This window comes from Lolium rigidum, chromosome 7, assembly GCF_022539505.1.
Source record: "Lolium rigidum isolate FL_2022 chromosome 7, APGP_CSIRO_Lrig_0.1, whole genome shotgun sequence".
In the NCBI taxonomy this organism is placed as follows: Eukaryota; Viridiplantae; Streptophyta; class Magnoliopsida; order Poales; family Poaceae; genus Lolium; species Lolium rigidum.
In genome coordinates this window covers 326,518,930-326,543,822 of record NC_061514.1, presented here as the reverse complement: position 1 = coordinate 326,543,822, position 24,893 = coordinate 326,518,930, and the positions used below count along the sequence as shown (strand labels likewise).

General features: G+C 41.6%; 2 protein-coding genes across 2 annotated transcripts; both read left to right on the top strand.

Annotated features, from left to right (window-relative positions):
* The first annotated feature begins 3,732 nt into the window (after window positions 1–3,732).
* On the top strand, window positions 3,733–19,048 carry LOC124673730 (vacuolar protein sorting-associated protein 54, chloroplastic-like). Its single transcript, XM_047209770.1, has 19 exons — window positions 3,733–4,512; window positions 5,426–5,488; window positions 6,527–6,606; window positions 6,987–7,104; window positions 8,129–8,203; window positions 8,716–8,872; window positions 8,962–9,050; window positions 11,717–11,967; window positions 12,149–12,320; window positions 12,410–12,493; window positions 12,923–13,275; window positions 13,543–13,696; window positions 14,077–14,158; window positions 15,555–15,634; window positions 15,746–15,907; window positions 16,213–16,280; window positions 17,511–17,591; window positions 17,688–17,939; window positions 18,656–19,048. The coding sequence occupies exons 1-18, from the start codon at window positions 3,748–3,750 to the stop codon at window positions 17,824–17,826; spliced, it is 2,973 nt and encodes a 990-aa protein (XP_047065726.1). The 5' UTR covers window positions 3,733–3,747; the 3' UTR covers window positions 17,827–17,939; window positions 18,656–19,048.
* A 918-nt stretch (window positions 19,049–19,966) lies between these two features.
* On the top strand, window positions 19,967–24,468 carry LOC124675958 (thylakoid lumenal 15.0 kDa protein 2, chloroplastic-like). The gene is made up of 6 exons (XM_047212045.1): window positions 19,967–20,232; window positions 20,389–20,492; window positions 20,818–20,908; window positions 23,529–23,597; window positions 24,007–24,116; window positions 24,243–24,468. The coding sequence occupies exons 1-6, from the start codon at window positions 19,977–19,979 to the stop codon at window positions 24,333–24,335; spliced, it is 723 nt and encodes a 240-aa protein (XP_047068001.1). The 5' UTR covers window positions 19,967–19,976; the 3' UTR covers window positions 24,336–24,468.
* Window positions 24,469–24,893: the final 425 nt, after the last annotated feature.

The following is a 24,893-nucleotide window of genomic DNA, read 5'->3' as shown; positions in this document are numbered from 1 at the left end:
TGTTCTTGTTCCCGTTGATACTTTGACAGGAGAGTCAGACTTTTTTTTAGTAGATATATAAGCTCCAGAAGAGATACCTAGGTTTCGGTCTTCATTCTTCAGAAATATGTAATGGGCTCATGTTGATGGAAGCAACACCTGAATTTCATACCGTTCTTCAAAAATGTTTGCCAGTTGTTCTGTGGGATCAGACAGATCAATTTTATTTCGGAAGGCCAATCTCTCTCCCTGCTTTATCCAGAGTTTTTTTTAAATTCACGCCTTTGCAGCAAGTAAAGCTGAAGATCTATCTGAGCTCATAAACTTACCTTTATCAAACTTACCTTTATCTTTGGGCTGTGGCTGCCTTGAAAAAAAATATGTGCAAGTTCAGAAGCTCGTAAACAAAGAACCACATGGTGATTCAGGGGACCAATATTAGGGGCGTGTTTGGTGCCTCGCATCCACTGGGCAAAAAACCATCCATTTAGTGCGCTACTTGCATGGATTTTTTTTCTTTTGCACTACACGAGTTTAGATAAGAAGCTTTAAGTTGCTCATGCGACTCGGTGAGTTTGGTGAGCACATTCTTAATGTTTCTAAGCCATTTTTGAGGTTTTCAAAATCTTCACAGATTTTATCATTTGCAACTAGAGGCTCATCATTTTTTTTAATCTCAAGCTCGTTGGCCACTTCAAAAACTGGATTCCTTTACTTTAGGCAATTCTAGAGCAAAATCTACCTCAAAAGATTCTTTGGTTGTTTGTTCTTCTTCAAGAGCTCGACTTAGAGTTGCAATTTTATTAGCATAATTACACTCACGATCTTGCATTTTCCCGATAATTTTCTTGCTCTCCATAGCAATAATCAGGATTTCAAAGAAGTTAGAGCAAGCAATTTTATCTTTACAAAGAGCATGAAATACTAACTCACCCTTTTTGTTTAAGTAGGCAACACCATCCCCCTCTTCTTCGTAATCTTCATCTTCATCATCACGCGAAAGATAATCTTCCAAGGTAGGAGATATCGTAGAAGCCTTATATGGGAACCGAGAGATGATGGAGATAATGAGCTACATGAAGCCTCGACTTGACACATAGTATCTTCCGTTTCCTCTACATTGTTAGTCACACAAATACTAGAGGAACCAGATATACCTTTATTATGGAAATAAGGAATAGCAAGCATATCACCATGAGATGTACAAAGACTATCAACACAAGCATGTATATCATTTACGGTGCTAGAAGTGTTTAAGTCTAAAGATGAAGTGTTACAATGAGATAGAGATGAAGGATCATCAATAATAAATTCATTATCAACATTGCAACGTTCATCACCACTGACCTTAGCACTCCCTTGTGTCTTGCCACACGGTGGTGAAGTGGATGCAAGTTCATCACAGACGGAAGTGGAGGGAATACAACCATCCTCAATAATACACAACATATATTTCTTGAAGCTTTGTCTATAACTCATGAGAGCTTCGGAAAGGCATGATTGCATAAGTAACTACATTGCTCAAAGCATTAACAAGCCCATTAGAAGCTTGAGCCTTGAGATATAAATTTTTCTCATCCTCTAATGGTAGATTTTGAGAATCCATGGGAGGAGAAAAACCTATATGTACAATTTGTTTCATTTTTGGGTCCATGGTCCAAAATGGTTAGGAATGCAAAATTTCCAAACATCATAATTTATGCCATCGAATATAAAAGTGTCATTATGCACTAATCTCCTAGCTGACATATTTACTCTCAAAATGGTGAATCCTAAAATGAGAGACTGGGCTATGGTACCAATTGAAAGGGTATGGATGTCGCCTAGAGAGGCTGAATAGGCGGTTTAAAACATTTAGTATATGAGCTTAACAAATGCGGAATAAAACTAGCGTTTAATTTTTCAAGCACAAAACCTATATGAACTAGGTTCACACACCAACAACTTATGCTAAGCAAGATAAGCAACTATGTTATAGCTAGATACATAACTTCAAGTAGAAAAGCAATCACAAAATTAAAATGCATAAATAAAGAGATCGGGTATAGAAATAGCCGAGACATATGGAGACGACGATGTATCCCGAAGTTCTCACTCCTGCGAGTGCCACTCTCCACTAGAGCGGATGTATCATGAATAAGAAATATGATAATAAAAATATTATTATTGCCTCCACAACATATTTTACAACAGGAACATTCGGGCCAACATCTGGCCTTTGGTTTGGTGCATTCCAAACACCACATTGACGACTTTCAAAAGTGCCCAAAACTTGGCGATGATGGGCTGGAATGGCAAGGCTATGGAATACCGGGGCCAATGTCCAGGGCCTTCTAGAGAGTTGCGCCAGTTTGGTCACTCTAAAAAGATGCTCTAGCACAAAGCTGCCGGTACAGTCAGGGACCGAAACATCTGGGCACAACCCCGAAACATTTGGGTTTGGAACTCAAGAACATCATAGCTAGAACTGGAAGGTGATATTGCCATGGGTGTTTTGATGTCACCCATACATTATGAAGCATACCCCCTCTTGATAGTACGGTTTTCCTAACGATTCAAGTAAATGAAGATTACTGAGATGCCGCTCTTTTCTCTTTTTTCACCTTGAGGGTTCTCCAATCATCTATGCTTCATTCCAAGTTTGCCCCAAAATGCATTATTTAGTTGGGTGTATTGACAGACACATGAATATACTAAAAGTATGCCACACCAAAAATTTGACGTGCACATCTCATCGTGATAATCAATTGGTACGGTGAGATTCTTAAAGCCAATGTATCTATCTTAAGTGACCCCTTACGAACACATACTTTACCACCATATATTTTACTATGCATTATCAACTTCCATCCATAAGATGGGTTGCAACATTTATACACCACAACATTATAGTTTTATTCTATTTTCAGTACGTATGCTACAACGCTAAATACATTTTGTTTCTGGTCTTGCAAGACCGTGGGAAAAAAACATAGACCACCACGTGCAAATACAAATTTCCTAAAAGAAGATTTTCCTTGAATTGAGCTTGCGACTAGAAAATTAATTGGCATGCTCATTGTTATCGTTATACCGTGCATGGCTAGCCTCGTCATACCCTCGGCCCACCTTGCTCCTGGTTGGCTGGTTTCATCGCCTCTAAGGGAGAGTCCAACATTTGCTCCTCCATAGGAGACCTGGCCTCTCTCTCCTTGTAGAGTTCATTGGTTTGTGGTTTTCTTTTGTGACATGTTGCTCTTTGTAGTGTTGGCCTTTGCGGACTGTAGGAAGATGATACATTGGTAGACTGTAGGAAGATGAATACATTGGTATCGTTTTTGGTGTTCTTTACTTATTTACAATACTCAATCTTTTCGAGCTAATGAAGATGCAACCCCTTGTCGATTGCTCAAAAATAAATGATGAATTTCTTGGACCACAGAGAGAAATTTGGATGCCAAACAAATACTGGTAGAAAAAATAATAATGTTTGAATAATGACAGTCAGTAACATTGGTGCTAGTTTTTGAAGCTAGAAAAAGAAGATTTAAGGAGGATAAACCGAAGAATGAATGAAAAAACCGGGAAGCAAGCCAGAAGCCACATTCCCTCCCTCTGTTCTCCCCTTCTCCTTCCTTCCTTCCACCTGACCAAACAACAACAGATCTGACAGCCAAGCTCTCTCTTCTCTGGGTCTCTCTCGGTTGCCTTTGCTTCCCGGCCTCCAGATCCCGATCTCCATGCCTCCTCTCCCCTAACCCCCACCACCGCCGGACATACGCCGCCGCCATGGCCTCGCGCCCTCCCCTCCGCACCGTCTCCACCGCCTCCTCCTCCCACTCCACCGACTCCCCCACCGCCGCCGCCGCTCCTCCCGGCGGCGTCCCGCAGTCCATCACCGCGCTCCTCAACAACCCGCTCCCCTCCGCCTCCTCCGCCTCCTACTGGCTCCCGTGGCCCCCGCCCACCTCGCTCCCCGACGCGCCTCCCGTGCCTTCCCACCCCTGCGACCTCTCCCGCGCCGACTTCGCGCCCTACCTCGCCGCCGTCGCCGATCCCTTCGCGCGCTTCGCCGACATCCGCCTGCACGCCAACACCGAGCTCGCCGCCTCCTCCTCCTCCCCCACACCCTCCTCCTCGGGCCTCGCCGCCTGCCTCCGCGAGGTCCCGGCCCTCTTCTTCAAGGAGGACTTCGCGCTCGAGGACGGGGCCACCTTCGAGTCCGCCTGCCCGCTCGCCGACGGCGCCGCGCTGCAGGAGCGCCTCGGCCAGCAGCTCGACGTCGTCGAGGCGCACCTCGTGCAGGAGATCGCGCGCCGCTCCGCCTCCTTCTACGAGGCCCAGGGCCGCCTGCGCGGCCTCGACGGGGAGATCGTCTCCGCCGTCGGGAGGATCCGGGAGCTCAGGGAGGTCGTGCGGGTGCTCACGGGCGACCTCGTCGGGGACGCGCAGCAGGTGCAGGACCTCAACGCCACGCGGAGCAACCTTGTCGCCTTGCAGGAGAAGCTCACCATCATCCTCTACGTCAGTCAGGCGCTCACCGCGCTCAGGCTGGTCAGTGCCTTTTTCTTTCCAGACGTCCTCTGCGTTTTACTATTATATTAGCTTGCTTGTGGTGGATCAGCAGTGCAATGCGGCTGCCAGAAATGGTTTATTGACGTCCTGCGTGTGTGTTATCATTTCTATCATAGTTTGATGATGACAGTCTGTTCATCACGTGTGAAGTACGCCAAACCAGAATACTCAATGTCATATTTCTTCGCTAAGGATTACGAGTCGACCACTCAAGCCTAGTCACCAGGGTACAGACTCATGGGCTAGTCATGTGACTGTGTAGGTTTTCAGTTGGGAAGCAGCTACCGACTCAATGACTAGTCTCACCAGTAGTCTTGAGTAGTATCTTAATCCTAGTTTCTCTGTGGGGCTAGTAAGTGTGATTATACAGCTGGTCTGCGATGCCGTGCCTAATGGCTTATTTGCCAGTTCTTTCATCTAGCATTTTCTGCAGCTGATTTATTAGTTGACAATTAATGCTCTGCATGGAACTCCAGGACTTGGTAGGCTATATGAATGGCATTGCTTTTCTTGGAAAGATCTTGCGTATTTTTCATCTGGTACCTTGGAAGTTACAAATGTGAAGTGCCAAATGTAGTTACGTGGAAACGCAGTGTCTGTTCTTTATTACAATAGCAAAATGAATTAAAGGGAAATTGAACCAACCAATGTTTGCCATTCTATTTTCCAGCCTCTACCAGATCAGTAGTAAGCTATTTCATGCAACCCAATCATCTAGAATGCCTGACCTGGCATCCAGATCTGAGTTGTTTATCCTTAGGCAACAACTAATTTTTTTTGTTTTGCTTTTGTACTGAATCATTGAATTATATCAACATACCTATTGCTTAAAGGATTATTTGGCCTTTATATTTTTGTGCTTTAGTTTGTTAATCTTTTTCTACATGTGCAGCTTGTGCTAGCAGCAGACTGTGCTGGTGCACTTGATGTCATTGATGACCTGCAAAATTTGCTAGTAAGTTACCTATATTTTTACCTTTCACATGATCTGATGGCAATGTTATCTTAACATTCGTATGTAATGTAACTACCCTTTGTCCTCCATTTTTGTCGATGCTTACTGAAAACAAGATGAAGTTGCATTGCATTGTTGTATTCTCGATCATGTACGGGTCTGAGAAATATCGTAATGTTTCAAACTTTTACTTGCTACAATCCTTCTGGATAGCGGATCCCCCATAGTTACTGTTGGCGATGCTTGTGTCTTGCCAAAAGGATGTATTGCAGAATCAAACGGAAACCATTGTATCTTACTACCCTTCACTACAGAGTATTCTGGGATATCAGATTCACCGAGGAACTGGCATGTTTTACTTCAGCAGTGAGTTGCGAGGCAGTGTTGAATCTGACAGGGTATAATAGAGTCTAGAGTGCTGAGTGGCCTTCCTCTAATCGTGATTTCTTGAATGGTCTCCTCTGTGTCACGGCCTTACAAGATGCTCATGTTGCTGGAACTCTGAGCAAGTCACAAATTAGTATCCATCTACTACTGGCGATATGTCGCCATGAGCACGTCGTGTGTCAACTGTGATCGGGATCGTCGGTTGCTCCCACGATTCACAAAAAATGTTGGATATACAACAGTTTAACTTTAACAGGCAATATGAATTTACAGTGTGTTGCTTTAGAATCAATGCCTTAGTGTAGTAATATCCAACTGTCCATCTTTGTCTCCTCCTTTTCCTGAATAAGTATTTTAGGATGCTTGCATGCATTTCAAAGGACTGACAATGCTGGTAGAATTTTGTTATGATCTAGTGATCTATATCTGGTTGCTGATTACCCTTCAATTTTCTTCAACCTGGATTCTTATAGGTAACTGATAAGAAATATATGAAGTTATGAACCATGAATAAATGTGTGGATTAAGTTATATTTTTCTTAACTTAGAAGATGCCTTAAAACTATAAACACATCATCCTGCAGTCTGCAGACATGTGTAGTATGTGTAACTTATTCTTATGATCCATAAATTCTTTCTTTTCTCAATCAGGATACTGATGAACTTGCTGGGCTATATTGCTTTCGACATATTCGTGATCAATTGGGAACATCATTAGATTCAGTCAACAGGTATTATTGTACAAACTATGCATATGCCCTATATACTCAATACAATGTTCTCTTATTGTAAGGGACACATACTTAGTTCACCGGAGTTTTAGCACAACAGCTTGTATGTGAAAATAGATGCCTTTATGTGCTTAGAACACTATGAACTCTGACAGAAAGCTTGTGACGTAATCTCTACCAATGCTTGTAATCTGATTTATAAGAACATGAGCCAAGTACTGTTTTTTTTTTACTTCAATTGCCATTTCGTCTCACACACAGAAAGGGAAACATATATGGATAGCATAAGCAGATTGATATTATAGTCTATCAGAGATGTTCTTTGGATCTTTTTCTGTCCTTCAGTAACTTGCTGTTTAACTTGATATTCATTCTTGTAGCATTCTTTCAGCAGAGTTTGTGCGGGCTGCGGTTCCTGATGGAAAAACTGTAGATGCAATGATTTCGTCAACTGTGAAAAGGAGGACTTCTATCCCCCTCAACGGGACAGAGCATGAAGTATGTGCACTTTCAGTTTGCTGTTTGTCTCTTAGTTGGCACATCTTTACCTCATTGTAATGCAATACATTCATGCTGAGTTTTTTTTGTACGTTTCTGTTAGCTTTGGAAAACAAGAAAATTAGTTAACCAGAATTTTGAATGAACATGAGGAATGAAGTGAGGTTGAGAGATCTAGAGGCTAAGAAATGGCAGAGAGTATAGATAGTGTACATGCAGATGCTGTTTCTACTTGCACCATTGGCTTCATGAATGAAGTCAGTGCCAAAGAGGCAAGGACCATATTAATATCATTTCCTTGCTGTATATTTTTAAGATATGTCTCTATCACTCTATATTTGTTTTAGGATTTTTTTAATATTTTGGTAGCTTCGTATGCATATGATGGAGGCAACATAGTTTTCTTGATGACTAAATTAATTTAGAATTTGTTTGTGTTTGATGTATATCCAGTATTCCAGTAAGGAAGTGCCTACTGACAACATATGATCCTTACAACACAAAATGTGATTTTGAAATAATTACTAATGCACTACACCAATTCTATATACCGTGTCTGCTCTGGACATTTTCAAGCAGTTTTTGATCTCCAGTAAATCAGATTGTGAAATACGAATTTGTGTTTCAATGATGGTCTGTTGCATTTCATCACTACCTTTGTTTAGGTTATGTCGTACTCCCTCCTTGCCACAATGTAGTGCATATAAGATTTTTAAAAAGTCAGACGATATTAACTTTGACCAAGTTTTTTGAGAAAATTATCTACATCTACCGCACCAAATGTATACCATACGAAAGTATACATCACGAGGAATCTAATGGTATTGATTTAATATTTAGATGTTGATATTTTTTCCTACATACTTGGTCAAACTTCATGTCATTTGACTTTTAAAAATTCTCATATGCACTACATTTTGGCACGGAGGGAGTAGCTTATAAGCTACACTATTGTGGTTATGGTAAAAGATGTTTAGCTCGTTCTCTTCTCTTCTCTTGATTGATGTGCATCACCTCAATGCAGGTAAGCGTAGATGAAGAGGAAAGCTTCATTCTCAGAGATCGTCTTCTTCCCCTCATTATTTGCCTGCTGAGAACGGTTAGTTCTGTGAGTTGTTCCCGTTAAATTAATTTGGAGATTCACATGGAGGGTGAATATGCAGAAAAATTAGGTGTCCTGTGACTACAACTCATTTCATTTAATGTCATATAGTTATCAATGCGGTGGCCGTAGAGTGATAAGAAATATATATATAGTTGTACAGAAGCAGTTTCGTATTTGTTTGAGCTATTTGACCACAGAATTAGCACAATAACGTTCATGTTTATTCAAAATGTTTGTCACTCATGTAAGCTGGGTTTATGGGGGCCTTAACTTATACTAAGAGACTATCCTTGGTCCTCGCAAAAAAGGCACATCTAAATACCTTCTAAAATTTCGTTCGCACAGAACATCAAGTTTAGTTTTACTTGAAAAGGTTAATCTCCTGTGAGCTTAAACAGTTCAGTGGTGTAATTTTATTTTTATTTATTCCTGGATATCTTATATATTCAGCGAGTCATTGGTCCATGTGGAAACAGAATGATATGGTTCATATTTATATCATGCAGGACAAAGTTCCTGCAGTGCTAAGAATTTACCGGGATACACTCATTACTGTTATGAAAGCTTCAATCAAATCCACAGTTGCAGAGATGCTTCCAGTCTTGATTTCCAAATCAATAGATTCTGATTCCGTAACTGGAGAGAGAGCTGCTGATTCTGATGGTCTTATATTTTTTCTTAATTCAACTTTTTTCTTCATAATTTGCTACTTCTTACACTAAACTCCTGTTTTTTTAACTGCAATTGTGCAGCTGGAGGCCAGTCATTAGCAAATAAGCTGCGAAGTCTATCATCTGAAGGGTTTGTTCAACTTTTGTCGGCTATTTTTAGGATAGTCCAGGTAAATTGATTTCTTAATATGACATTCTTTTTCATTTCCTCTGGATGGAGATGATCTGCCTTGCGCAGTACTTTAATGAAGCTTCTAATACTAGGTGACATATTGATTGATATGTTACCGTGTCGGTCATTTGAAGTCCTTCATAATTTTGAGTTACACATCTCATTTCTTCATACATAAGATCTTTTGTTGTCATTATAAGAACATGCGACATATATGTATCTTCACGAAGACTATGTGTTCATTTTATAACTTGATTAAGTTAACCCCTAATACACATATCTTTGTGAGCTACATAACGTGTTTGATAATGGCCAACAACTGTTTCAAATATTAGCCTATTTATTGGAAATGCTGGCCCATATATCATATCTTGGCAGTAGGGATGAGACACTGAGATGCTCCCGATATATCGCAGAAGCAATAGATATTTGGAAGCTTGCCTTGGATGTTCCAGCCCTGCTTACCCAGTTTTTCTTGATACACCGAATATTTGTCTGTACAGCTCCTCAGTTATTCTTAGTGGCAATAATCTAACTTAAAGGAACATATTTAGTGCAAATTCCTTACTAGGAGTAGGTACTATCATGCATTTGTGGTGATCCTCTTGGTTGGAGAATAAAATATACTCCTGGACAACAACAACAACAATAATAACAACAAGAACAACAACAATAACAACAATAACAACAAGAACAACAACATTAAAGCCTCTTTCCCAAGTAACTTGTCCAGGAGTCCTCTGAGGTAATCCTAAACGTGTTCTGTTATCCTATAGCATTCCTAGTCCAAATTCAGTTGGTGCTAAGAGAAACAAGTGGACGAAATTGCTAGCAGTCGCAAATAAAAGAACAAAAGAAGGAAACCAATTTACCACTCACAGCAAACTTGACCTTTTCTCCTTCTCCCCTTTAGCACATGACATAATCTGGTTGGAGGGTCTATAGGAAGTTAGATTATATTGTACCTCCAAATATTTATTTTGTACCTCCACAACATTTGGGAGGGTTTTCCAGTGGATTTGATGCCTAATGGACGAGTGTTTTATCTAATGTGAAAATAGTGACTGTAAGATGAGGCTGAAATCTTTAATTAGAAATGTTGTTAGGTACATATATGATATATCTAAGGTTGTCAAAATAGTGATCATACCATCATTAAAATCAGAAAGATGCGCCACGATTTAAATCAGAGTTTCTGTTTGAGTGCTAGGGGTACTTCTGACAGCTAACTCATGTAATGCTAACCAGAATCTCTCCCTTGATTTTGTAGTTACTTAAGCAGGTTGTAAATATTTCTTGCTGGATGTTGTTATCTAAATGGAATAAATAACAAACTAAGACCTGCTTGATCAAGCAAGAACTAGAGTTTCCATATTGGTTTGGTGGGGGCCTAAAACTAGTGTTTACGGGGATGATTGGAGTGTTGTGAGGTATTTGTATGAGTCTGCCTATGTGTGTGCATGCCTATGTGTGTGCAGAGTTACTAGTAGCTATCACTCCCTTTTGGTTTTTGATATAAGTATAGTTGGTGGCGGCTGTTGTAGGAGGGCCAGGGCGGTCTTCGCCTCCCTCTTCTGCCGTGCCGGCGGTGAAGACGTGCTCGACGGCCTGCTGCCCCGGCCCGAGGCACTGCGCGCTGCATATGGAGACCACGACGAGGAAGTGTACGGGTGGTCCTCGCCTCCATCTTCTGCCGTGCCGGCAGGGAGGGCTCGACGGCCTGCCGCCTCGTTCCAAGACGCCGCGCGCTGCATACGGAGAGCTCCGAAGGGGCAGGGCCAGGGCGGTCCTCTGTATGCACATCTCACCCGAAAAATCAGGACGTGCACGCGCAGGCCACGGTGCTGTGAGCTTGGCTAGCACCCTCGTCGTACGGAGCTCACCCACGCGCAATTCGGGGAAGGGGTCGTTGCTGCCGCCACTGCTCCCAGCGCATCAACTCTCCATGCCAAAAATCATCATGCTACTGCTCGTGAAAGGGGTGCTGCCAGGGCTGCTGCTCGGGTGGCACGGTAGGCTCCACCGAGGCTGCTTGCCTTGCCTTACCCTGGTAAGCTGGTCAGAAGTTCCAAGGGTTGGCGGGGCGGTGATGGAGTTCCAGGAAGTGTTCCAGGGGTCCTCGCGCGCACATCACTGCGTGGTCGAACGTGGCCCGTGACCTTCTTGCACTGCAACCACCATCGCTGCGGCGCGCCCAAGCGGAGGCGCATCTCGTGAGTCGTCTGCTTCGGCCTCCATTGCGTTGATGCGGGCCAATTCAAGAGTGAGAGAAAGAAATTAGGGATTGGGGTTAGAAGATACATATGACATGTCGGCCAGCACTGCTAGTGAGAGTAGCAATTTAGGATTTAATTTTTTTTCTTTAAGAAACAAATACAAGGTTCGATATAGACTGGGATTCAATAGTTCAGGGTACAAACGACAGGGATTTGAAGTTCGGGGTTCATTTCGCTGAACCTGCACGAGTTTAAGGTTGAAAATAGACTTTTTTTCCTTCCTTTCTTTTGCTGAAAGTTTGTAGTGCTGACCAGGATTTTTCTAGCAAGCTGCAAATGTTGCTTGCTTGAAGCAAAATCTATTAAGCTGCAAATGGTGTTTGCTTGAAGTAAAATTGAATAAAAAATATCGTGTGACTAACATTTTTTTTTTTTTTTGTAAATCCAGGTACATCTGCTGCAAGCAGCTGAAGTTAAAAAAATAGTTCAGTGGATCATGAGAAACCTTGACGGGAACATACGTACTGATGCAACAAATCCTGTCATACAACATGGTGGAACGGTTGATACTTCCCAAGAGAATGACAATGGTGTTACTTCACGGGGCTCAAGTACTGTTACACGTAGTCCTACTAAGCTTTCCTTGTTTCAAGGAAAAGCAAATGATATGTCCAGTACAAATTCAATAAAAAATGTTCGGTAAGTCGAGTTATAAGTTGTTTGTTCCATAAAAACTAAGTTAATAGCTGATGTTATGCTGATGCTGATGTCAGTTGTGATATCTGTTTAGCACATCAAGTTAACTTTAGTATTTTATTATTTGCATATCTTAATTATATGTAATAACGTGAAAAGCTTGAAATTCTTGCATTTTCTACAGGGCTGATGTGTTAAGTGAAAGCACAGAAGCAGTTTTTGCTGCATGTGATGCTGCACATGGACGCTGGGCTAAGCTGCTAGGTGTTCGTGCTGCTCTACATCCCAAGTTAAGGCTTCAGGACTTCCTGATCATTTATAATATAACAGAGGAATTCATAGCTGCTACAGAAAAGGTTATTTTTCCCGCTTAAATATGCACATATATCCATATTAATTGCATAAACGCAAATTTTAATTTTGTCTTCGGCTCTTGTCCTCGTAGATTGGAGGCAGGTTAGGTTACAACATTCGTGGGATTCTACAGCAACAATCAAAGCAATTTGTTGACCATCAGCATAGTGTTCGGGTGAGTACTTATAGTTTTGTTGAAGTTGAGTTTTACAATGGAACTCTGAACTTAAAAGGTTGTTTCAAATTTCACCAGTACGGTCAGAAGCTTATATAGTATGAAGTCTTTAGCCTTGTCCTGCAGTTCCCTATAGATTTAAATTTGCTTGTATACGATTCAGCCTTTCGGGTGTATTTGGCAAGCAATATTAGTTACGCAACAGCGGAGTTCACCATGAATAAAAAACCTTGTGCGTGAACTGATAGTAGAACTAAGGACAGTATGGCTTACAGAATTCTGTCAAAAACTCGAATTTCTTCAAAAATTATAATTAGGGTTTGTCAAAGAATATTCTAATGTAGTTTTTGGTTTGACATCAATCTTGGTGCATAGTTGACACACAATTTGTACAGTTTTTGTGTACTGAACATTTTATATTCTGTGAAGATGGCAAAAATTAAGGCAGTTCTTGACCAAGAGACGTGGGTTGCTGTTGATGTTCCCGAAGAATTCCAAGCGATTGTTCTGTCACTGTCATCAACTGACTTTCCTGTTAACGGCATGGAGATGCCTAGCACTGATAGCAACTCAAAGCTCAGTGAGGATGGAATTTCGACAGCTCAAGAACCATCATATTCAACAGAAAATAGTGTTGGTAATGGCAATGCAACATCTGTGACAGGCCATGAGAACAGGGCTGAATCCACTTCTCCTCAGATTGAAAATAGTGTTGCTGGGCATGTCAAGTCAATGTCACAAACCATTGTGCTTGGAGGTGTTGGCTATCATATGGTAAACTGGTTAGTCATCTATATTTATCATTTAATAGTTCAAGTCATGTTGCTCTCTTTTCTAAAGCTTGCCATGCTCAGAACTCAGATAGATGAAAAGGAATATTGTGCATTCCTTTTGCTTTCAAAATTTTGATAGCTGCATTCAGTAACAATCTCTGTATTTATTGTTCCTCTGTATAGTGATACACTTTTTCGTCTTTGTTATATTTTTCTTGTCATTTTATCCGTGAGATGCATCCGCCGTTCAATAATGCTTCAATTTTGGTTTTCCAGCGGCTTGATATTGCTGAAGATGCTATCAGAATATGTTGACATCAGTAAATGTTTGCCATCGTTATCTTTTGAGGTGGTCCAACGTGTTGTTGAAATATTAAAGCTTTTCAACACTAGGACTTGCCAACTGGTTCTTGGCGCCGGTGCCATGCAGGTACTGTAGTTCTTAACAGTTCGTCCTCATCATCTAGACGTGAATACAGCTCATGCTTTGCTGTGGCAATTCTTCATTGTGCACCTTTGTTTTCCACTTATTATGTGGATTCTTTGTCTAAATTTTTGAATAAGTAAGTCTGCACTATATGAACTTGTATATGTATGGTAAGTCTATTTTTTTCTCACAAAAAAAAGAAAACACTATTTTGGGGGAAGCCAAAAAGGTTGTTAGTTTGTTACTATGTTTGAAAAATAGCACTTTATTTTCCTCAGGCCTTAATCAATCTACAGAGCTGATTTGATGTAGTTATGCAGCCACTTTTTTTGTGGTCAAGAAGTTAGATATTCATAGTATATTTTCCCTTGGTTCTGTTTCAGGTATCTGGTCTGAAATCAATTACTTCTAAGCATTTAGCATTGGCGAGTCAAATCATCAGTTTCATACATTCTTTGATTCCAGGTAAGCATTTTTTTCATAAATCTTTTGCCATATTATATAACCTTTATGGTACCCGTAAATTCTTTTATACTTCAAGCATAAGTATAGAGTTCTGAAGGCTGAGCCTTATCTTATATAGTCACTTCAAGTGATTGTAAGGTAGTTGTACAAAAAGTGATTGTAAGGTGCCTTATCTTTTCTGATTAGATGTTTTTAGTTGATTAATTTTTAGATTTTGTGCATGGCTGCTGGGATTAAGGTATGTGAAACTGAAAATCATGGCTCTACCTAAATGATATCTACAATACCAGATAGAAGCAGAAGCGTTTTCTCTAGAACCGTTGCTATTTTGGAAATATGATGTAGAAGGGTAAGGAACAACATAAAGCTTGAAAAAATACAAGCAAGTAAACAACTAATTTCTGGCTAAGAGACCAGTACCATGTTTAACCATACTGTGGGCAGGATGCAACCCGAGGCTTTTGGCTAGGTTCACTAGGTGTGCAGTTCCCATCTATTTATCCAGAGCCAGGTTCACATACACAATTTGACTTCTTTTGGTTGGTCATAGACATGGTTTTCTCGGCAATGCTACCCTTCCACTCCTCTACCACATAACCATTTTCTCAGCAGGCCAACTGAACCTGGTGATTGGTGAAGCCTCTAACAGCCCACTTCGCCACTGCAACTGGCTGTCCATGTTATGGTGATCTTATTAACATCTCCAGATATGGCAAACCAAATTATGTAAATTCTCACCTTAGCACCACGATTAATCCCACATCCTACTCCCTTACCGTCTAGATCCTAATTGCGGCAAGTGTAGTAGCTTGTTGCTTCTCATGTCTCTGCATGAGCCAGGGTACTGTTAGCAAGAATAATTTTGAGGGCCTGTTCTCAAATCAAGCTCTTCTTTGAACAAAAGCTCAAATCAATCCAAGCTGTGTACATTCTAGATGTTGTTGGTTTGGTTGGCCCATATCTGATATACATCTGCTTGATATCTTATAATGGCCGTGGATTATACGAGATAAGACTAAATTGCTATCTGACATCAATGAAAGTGACCTCTAAAACTAGATCTTGGTAGATTTTCACTTGCACTTGTTTGTTTTCGTTCAACTGTCCGCATTGGTGGCAGGGATTTTGCTGTGCCTAGCACATGGGTGATAGATCTATTTCCGTACATGCATATACAACCAACCAAATGTTTAACATAGTCCATCTAAAATGATACTTTGTCGAATCAATTCACCGAATATGCAACATATATCCGACAAGCCTGTCTCAACTTTTGTAGGCAGGAAGAAAAATGTGCATGTTGGTTCACTTTTTCAGACCCTGTTTGGAAATCCTTGGAAGTATATGTGATTTTGATTTTTTCATTGGTCTGATCATTTCTTGTTTGAAATTGCAGATATCCGGCGAGTACTTTTCATGAAAATACCTGAAGCACGCAAACAGCTGTTGATGTCTGAACTGGATAGAGTTAATCAGGTACGATCAATGATTTATATATTTGACATTTCATGAGTTAGGCTAGCCGATCTTTTTTTTTTCCTGTAGTTGCATGAATTTCGTTTCTTACAAGTTTCTAGGAAATAACAGGACTACAAGGTTCATCGAGATGAAATTCACACCAAGCTAGTCCAAATAATGAGAGAGAGATTGCTAGCAAATCTCAGAAAACTACCGCAAATCGTGGAAAGTTGGAATGGACCCGATGATAATGATTTGCAGCCAAGTCTATTTGCCAAAGCTGTTACAAAGGTAGTTTCACTTCAGATCATTATCAATGGAGGCATCTCTTTATCATTGAATTGCGATTTCTGGCCACACGTTTTGTGACTGTTCAATGGATGTACCAGTGGTCTTAAAATGAGTATTAATTTCATTTGTTGCTGCAAGGAAATAGCATCTTAACTCATTTATTAGACTGTCCTTTATCGACTTTTATTTCTAAGATACTGGTTTCAATTGTTCTCACTAATTTATGTTATTTTTATTCTATCACAGGCCTATTTTCAGTTTGCGTTAATTGTTGTTGAAGTTTTGTTCGTATTTTTCTTTTGCAGGAAGTTACTTATTTGCATCGCATCCTTTCTCAAATACTGCTTGAGGTTGATGTGCAGGCAATATTCAGGTGCAGTAATCACTTCTGAACATTTCTTTAGCACTTCTAACACTTTGTATCTTTAGAATCTTTGGGGTATATCTTTTATTTGAGAATGGTGAAATTATCAGTTACGATTTGCTATGCAGGCAATTCCTTGTATGTAGCTGGTTAACTTTCCCATGATATGTATAAGACACTTTAGTGAAACACTGAACCTATAATAATTAAATATCTTAGTTCTCAAGTATGTGAGGGCAATTTCTAAGTTATTATGTTCTCTACCACATCTCTTATGATGAAGGTGAGTTCATTCGGCCATTCAGCATCACTGAAGGCTAGAGATAGTAGAGAAAGGTGAGACCATATACTGGGGAATGGGGATAAAAACCTAAGAGAATATGCTGATAACGATTCCTAACATATTAGGTCTAGAGAAAAACGAATTCAAGCTATCTAAAGATAAGATGCACTGTAGGTTGAACTACTTATTTCTAGCTAAAATAGTTTGTCCCTGAACAATGCAACTATTTTTTCAAACAGAATATAAAACTCTGTGACGGAAGTGAGGCGGGAGAGACTTGTATAGGATCTGCCTATTAGGTGGGATCATAGGACCCCACAGAAAACATATTTTAAAATTGCAAAAAATCTGAAAATAATGTATAACATTCCTATTGGTTGTGTTTACAACTACAAAAAATTTCAGCTCAAAATTTGATCTACACGTGGAGAAACAAAAAAGACACATTTGACTATGAATAGTGACAGATCTGGTTGAATAGGATTTTACACTATTCACACCCAAATTTGTGTTTTTTTGGTTCTCTGTATGTCGAATTTGAAGCTGCAAATTTTTGAGCTTGCATATGTAACACACATGTCTGTTGTCATTTTTTTCCAGAATATTTAAACATGTTTTGTCTTTTCAAAAAATGTTCTCATAGATCCCATCTAAAACCTGATCCTACCTAAGTCTTCCCCGAAGTGAGGCTGTTCATGCTGAAGTCACCACGTGAACAGTACCCGTATGGGCTTCATGTGAAAATGGCCTTTCCCCTACTTTCATTACAGTTGGCACCACTGGTTCTACTTGTGATTTTTATGGTACTTTGTGGTTATGCTGTAAATAATTATCCATAGCATGCTTTCCTTGATAATTTTTGACATGTTTGTGTAAGGAAGGTTTGTTATTATTTGTTGTTCCCTTGCAAGATCGTATCAAATGCTATTATCCTCTGACCCTTTAATGCAATGCAGACAAGTAGTTCAAATATTCCATTCACATATCACAGAAGCATTTTCAAAGTTGGATGTGAACAGTCCTCAGGCAAAGAACAGGTACTAATACAACTTAGACATTATTTTTCATTGAGTTACAGGCATTCTGTATCTATATTTTTCTAACACTGTAATTTGAACGATTGCTGAACCCAGATTATGTCGAGATGTTCAACATATTCTTGTATGTATTCGGAAGTTGCCTGCTCAGAACTTCAGTGCTGAAACTGTTCGAAATTATGGTCTTCTTGACGAGTTCTTGGCTGAGAAGTTTGGGACTAAAGTTGAAGAGTGATTGACATGTACATTAGGAACTGACTCCTGTCTGCAAATGTTCAGTGTTGGTAAATATGGTAAATGGGAAGTTGCTCCAAGATATCACAACTGTTGGCATAAAATCCTGTGCAGGTATACTTTAGTTTCATTCCCTTGTGACTTGTTGCCTTTCTGTCATGGAAAATTATATATCTTAAAATTTAATTGGAAAGTTAATCCTGGTTTTTTGCTTATCATGGCCTTCGTGAGCAATCTAATATAAAGGTCTGCGTAGGTGGTGTCGAGTTGTATGCAAGAGGTTTAGTTAAGATTATTGTGAGATACTCCCTCCCTCCACAAATAAGTGTACATGCGGGTTTTCCAAGATAAATTATGAAGTGGATTGAAAAATACATTGCGAAGATGCAAACTACCATCTCTCTCCTCTTTAATTCTTTCACCTCCAATGAGCCATGTGCATGTAGAAAACAAGGAGAATATGTGCTCAATATTATTGTGTTTGATTTCCGTGCGATGAGAGAGAAACACTTTTTGCTACTCCCTCCGATTCATATTAATTGACTTTAATATGGATGTATCTAGAACTAAAATGTGTCTAGATACATTCATATTAGAGTCAATTAATATGAACCGGAGGGAGTACTTTAAAGTGTATTGAAAAGATAGGAGTACACTTTTTTGTGGATAAAGTTTGAAGCTAGATGTCCGCCTCATTTGAGGACGGAGGGAGTACACTTTGGTTATCCATATGATAATTTGACAACTGTTCATGTTTATCTTAAAAATAGTTCTGGACCTCAAAGTTTGTGCAACCTGGAAAGTAACATGCAACTCTGATATCCATGCAGGTATTGCTGCAGAGGATATCGAAATCAGAGCGCTCTCTATGACACAATTACCAAGTCAGTGTACACAGTAGTGCTTTGTGAGACCATGCCAATAGTTTTCCACATCTGAGCAGAAAGTTTTGCACCGTACTTTTGCCATGTAGCATTTGATCTTTTGCTTGTTCCACCCCTTTTGGGGAAAGCTGATATTGGTTAGATGTTGGCTATAGAGCCATAGAGGCAGAGGGAACCTGACAGTTTTGGCAGCACGGCCCATTCTTTGCACATTGCGTCCTGCTGTCGGGTGCAGCAGTGTATTGGATATCCTGTTGATGCAGCCAATGTATTTTGTCATGTAAGGTTTGTAACTATTCTTCTCAGTGCAGTAATAAGTAATTGTTAACTGTTAGTACAGGCAAATGTTCAAACTATACGTGGGCACTTACAGAAATTCTGTGCTTAGACGCACCCACTTTTGTTTATTTGTACAAAAAATGTAACTGTGGGTTAATTTTATTACCAAAGCCTGGAAATTGATTCAACATGGTAGCTTTGTTGTTTGGGATTTCATAAATATCGTTACTACCTCCGCCCCAAAAAGTATTTTGTAGACAAATCTGTGACATCTTTTTGGTACAGAGGGAGTAGTTATTTCTGCTGGAGATTTGATAAATTTTCAAAGCCTAATAATGGTATATGGTTTTGATGCAAAACATTCTTGAATTTCTGGTAAACGAGTTTCAAATGGATGTCGCAGATTTTGACATATCTTTGGAAAAAAATGTTGTGTAAATATTTTTTTTTACACAGGTCACATTTTGACATATTTTTGGATGAAACTTCACAGATGCAAGATACAACACAATGTATGTCTAGAATCTTAGTTTGCATTTTTTTTTTGGAAACTTGAAAGTGTCACAACAAAAATGGGGTATGGACGCAACTAGTTGCGAATGAGAGTTTCCCTTAGTTGATGCCACAAGTCATCTGATCTGAACATTGAGATTCGTGTAAGTGGAAATAGTCGCTACCTTTTATTCTGTTGATAAGATTCTCAAGATTTTTTTTTGTAATAGTAGTTCTCTAGTTGTTTCACAGTACTGGAGTTTTGAAAGAATTCATGTGATCCTAATTTAACGAAATCCAAATGATCGTTATTTTTGTTTGATCAACGCAGCAAACGTAGTGTCGGAACAGAAACAGAGCAAATGCATATGTAGTCTAGTTTTTAATGAAATAAAATAAAATAAGCAAAGTGCAAACATTATCCGAGTGAGTATTTTCCGTCAACCCAAAGAATAAAAAACCAACACATTTTCTTGAGGACAAAAAGAAAAGGAAAATGGTTCTCCTCATCCCGTCCCCTGTGCCACGAGCACCGTACGGAGCAGCAGCCGCGTCCACGTCGCCGTTATCCACTCTCCCGCGGCCAAGGCGTCATCCTCTCGCCGGCGTGCGCTGCTCCGCTCGTCGGACCCCTCCGCCCGCCGCGGTTGGTGAAGAGGCTGCTGCTTCTTGGGCCAGCGAGCTAGCCGCAGCCGTGCCATGGAAGGCCGCAGTCTCCGGCGCCCTCGCTCTCACCTTATCCGTCTCTTGCTGTAAGTTCAGCTTTGGCCATTTTCGAGAACCTGTTCATCTGGGTCATGGGCAGTTGCGCGAAAGAGAAAGAAGTACAGTACACATTTGAGAATCGAGGAAGCGCATCGTTGCTAGATAATAATCCGTCTCATGCGGCATCTCGTGCATACCTGCAGTTGTAGGTTTGGCCAACGCCAAGGCTGGGGTCAACAAACCGGAGCTGCTCCCCAAGGAGTTCACCACCGTCATTGATGTCGCTGGGTTTCTCTCTTCAGGCCAGGTAACCCAGACCTTGTAGGAGCTGTTGGATATGATTCAGGACTATTTAGAGCTCGTATCTTCATAAATCCGCAGTACCTTTTTTTTATCTTTTTATTTTGCACTGATGTTTAGTGAAAGCACTGCTATTTGATTCAAGTGTCACGCTTTACATTGTTAGATGTAGTTCCTGATGCGCTTTAGCATGTCATACTACTGGCCTATCAATTTCTAGCTTACAGTGAATTTTGTTTCAAAGGGTAGGCTCTACACATTTCATTCTGGTGCTAATAATTGGACTACAATGTTGTAATCGATAGCTGCTGACGATTTGAACTCGTTCTTAGGAAAATCGTTTGCGTCAAGAGATAGAAGACCTGGAGAAGGACACTGGGTACAAGTTGAGGGTTCTCGCACAAAATTACCCTGATACTCCAGGTGATGTTTGCTTCTTCATTCACATGTTGCGCGGCTCTCGCTACGCCTTTTGTTATTTATTTAGTCATATGTGCACAAATACATGTACCCATGTTATGAATATGGTCAAACATTGCCCTATCACCCAAAGTATCTGGACTGGCCACACGGAAAAGATGCATATAGCCTCTATTTCCGGAATGCAGTAATTTTCAGTTTTCCCAACACATTGTCACGCAATTAGTCGTTAAATTAGCTATTTTAGGGATAATAGCAATCCTAAGCCGACATCTTCTGATCAAGGAGTCTAGCTCACGAGAGCAACAATGCAGCTTATGCATGGAGTTTGCTGGATCGGGTGGTATTCGGTCGTGCGCACCCATGCTTTTATTCCGACTATTTGGTTCTAAGGGGAGTGGCACAAAGCTCTGTTCTATGTTACCTAGATGATATTCTGGTCCATGGTGAAATCAGAGACGGAGAATACCATGAATGCCGGTTTAGAGGACTAGCAATGGAGGTTCGAGTCTCTGTCTTATTGAGGGACTTGACTGGTGTTCGCAGCAACATGCAAGGGGAGGGGGGAGCGGGGACTATCTTCAGGGTGAAAAACTACGATTTTTTGACCAGTCAACGACGACGCTTGTGCATTGTACCCTTCTTGAAGGTATCGCTTTTGGAGAGCCTAACGTTCATGTGTTGTCTTGGTGGTGGATGTAATATTGTTGTAGGGCTGGAATAACGTAGCGGGACTTTTTATTTCTTAGCTTTGCTTTTCTCTTTTTGGCTGTGTTCATCCGTACTGCCATGTCTGCCATTGGTAAACAAATGACTTACTGTAGGTACAGCCGCACACACAGGAGACCCTAACAGACCCTCCCGCACCCCACCCTCCCAGCCCTAACCGCCGCCGCCGCCGATAGCGCCGCCGGGGCAAAGACCCACGGGGTGTGGCGGCGGCGGGGGCCCTTCCTCGTCGCTGCGTGGTGGACGGCGACTGGATCTCCCCTCCTCGACGCATGGCGGACCGACTGGCGGATGGGATGGGCGGCGGCCTGTGCTGCGCCCCCTTCTCCCGTCGGCTCTCCCATGGTGGACCGGCCGGCGCGGATGGGATGGGCGGCGGCGGCCTGCGCTGCGGTCTCCCTCCTCCCGTCGGCTCTCCGCAGCACTCCGGCAGGGGCTGGTGGTGGGCAGCGGCTAGGCCCATGGCCTGCGCCAATTTCCCCCCGCCTCTCGTCGGTGAGTGGAGGCGATCTCGGGCTTCACCCGCGACATGAGGTCGCCCGGGGCAGCAGCCTTGGGTACGACGGTGGAGGTGGCCCTCTTCTTCGCCGGAGAGGGTCGGCCTGCAGTTGGTGGTGGTGGATCTATCGATCTATCACCGGTTTCCGGCGTCGAGATGGAGGAGCATGGAAGCCGGCGACGGTGCCGCCGGTGGAGGGTTGGAGTGGCCAGCCCGGGATGGTCGCCGACGTGGGGGTCCGACCTGTATAAAGGCGGTGGTCCTAGGGTCTCTCTTGCGTGAAGAGGAAGACCTACCAGAGGCCTGTACTCGTGATCTGGCCGGAGTGTTGAGTTCCGGAAGGCTCCGCCGGCGAATGTAACAATGCTTGCTGGAGTTTGCTGGATTGGTGGTATTCGGTCGTGCGCACCCATGCTTTTATTCCGACCGATTGGTTCTGGAGGGAGCGGCGCGAAGCTCTTTTTCTGTGTTGACATCAAGTGACTATGGATCCATGATGAAAGTCGGAAGAAGAGAAGTTCATGAAGGCCGGAGGGGAGGACTAGCTAAGGGAGGTTCAAGTATCCGCGTTGTTGAGGGATTTGCTTGGTGTTCCGGGCTTCACAGCAGCGGTATGAAAGTGGGGGCGACAACACAGAGTCCTACCTTTCAGAGTGAAAACCCAAGGTCTGGCCTTAACTGGTTGTGCCTGGTAATGACCTTGTTGGAGGCATTGTTTTGAGAGCGGGGACTATCTTCAGGGTGAAAACCTAAGATCGTTGATCGGGCGACGACGGTGTAAGAGCACTGTTCCCTTCTTGGAGGCGTCGTTTTTGGAGAGTCTGTATTTCAGGTGTTGTCTTGGCGGTGGATGTATTGCTGTTGTTAGGCCCAAGATACTGTAGAGGGACTTTTGTTTCTTAGTTTTCTTTTCCGTTTTTTGGCTGTGTGCATCCGTAGTGCTATTAGGGTGTTGCGTTGTTGCAGAGGCTGGGTGTAATTGGTATCCTTTTGATATTAATATATTCCCTTTATCGGAAAAAATGTCTGCCATTGGTGGATGTTACGTCCTATTGATATCCATGTCTACCATTGGTGGATCTTACGTCCTATTGATATCCATGTCTACCATTGGTGGATCTTACGTCCTATTGATATCCATGTCTGAAGTCTAGACCAATTGTATTGTTGTGTGGCAATTATTTACTTCCACTAAGCACATGTATGAGCTTCTTTCTGGTGAGTCATACCAATGTCATAGCTTTGAAATTGTGATAATCAGTTGTCAACATGAACACATGTAAGCTATTATCACATTTTTTCATCTTCTCTGTTATAGATAACAGGATGCCATGATTGTGCACATGTATCATATCACGTATGATTGATTAAGGCTCCCTTCCACACTTTTTACAGGATTGGCTATAAAAGATTTTTGGCAAGTTGATGACCGAACTATTGTGTTCGTTGCAGATCCCACATTTGGTATGCTACTTCTGTTTTGAACATAATCTTCATACTGGATTTTCTTGTTCCTCTATGCCATGTCTAGTTTGTTACCTGAATAGCAAAAGGTTGATCCCCCATTTGAATTGGAAGTTCTGTTCTTCTTAAAGTTCAAAGTTAGAGCAGTTTCTAAATCTTAGTGGTGCAATCCTTGAAAACAAATGAACACTGGTGCCAAGGCTTTCAGAAATAGTCAGTGACAACCAAGTTCATTCTCGTCCCTCTGACACCATGCACGTGATCCTGACCCGGAATTCCAGATTTGTTATATGACAACACATTATAATTTTGAAAATAGAAGTGCACCCATGCATTTACTTAGATGCTGCGTGCGCGCACTCATGCTTGCTGGCAGGATAAAGTGCTGAACATGGCTCTGTTATTGCAGGTAACATTATAAATTTCAACATTGGTTCATTAATTGATCTAGACATTCCTCAGAGCTTCTGGAGCCGTGTTGCAGGGAAGTACGGAAACATGTTCTACTGGAAAGAAAAGGTTGCGTTCTGTTTTAAAGGGGTTTGATTAGACATAAAAAAAAACTTGAGAGGATCGTAGTGCAATATTGCCTAGAATTCCTGTACCTTTTGCTGACCATGCCTCTGTTTTTGGAACATGGAGCAGGGAGAAGATGCATCAATCGAAGGTGCTGTGACAGCAATATCTCGCTGTCTCAGAGAGCCCACAGGGCCAAGTAACTGTTCTGAAGTATTTTAGAGGCGAACGTTCAGCGTGGAAGGACTGAAACACGAGAAGGATGGTGCATACTATGTACAGAATCGGAATGTCGCAGTTACAGAAACTAAACGTATTTTCCCACTAATTTTTCTAATCAAAGGACATTTGTTTACCACTTGGTCCAACGCCGAAACGATTCAACTACTGCAAAAACCGTAAAACCCGGAGAAAAACCAAAAGAACAGCCGAAAACAGAAAAGAAAACAAAAAACCGGGAGAACCAGAAAGAAACCGAACTGAAAGGTTCTGAAAACTTCTCAAAACCAGGAAAAAACCAGGATTCTCGTCGCCTCCAGACTCCAGTGCTACCTGCTACGCAAATGGGCTGCAGCCCAACAGGATTCCCGCGTGGGCGATGTCCATTATTGCATGCAATGAGTGTGCAATAGGGTTTACCTATTCTCTGTCCAATGCGGGCGCCACCTAGCGCTCTGCCAGACGCGGACCGAAATCGTTAAAAAAAGGCCAACCTTCGCGAAGGGAAGGTAACTCGTTCAGCACGCGACAAGTAGCGCGCTGTGGTGTCAGAAAATCCCT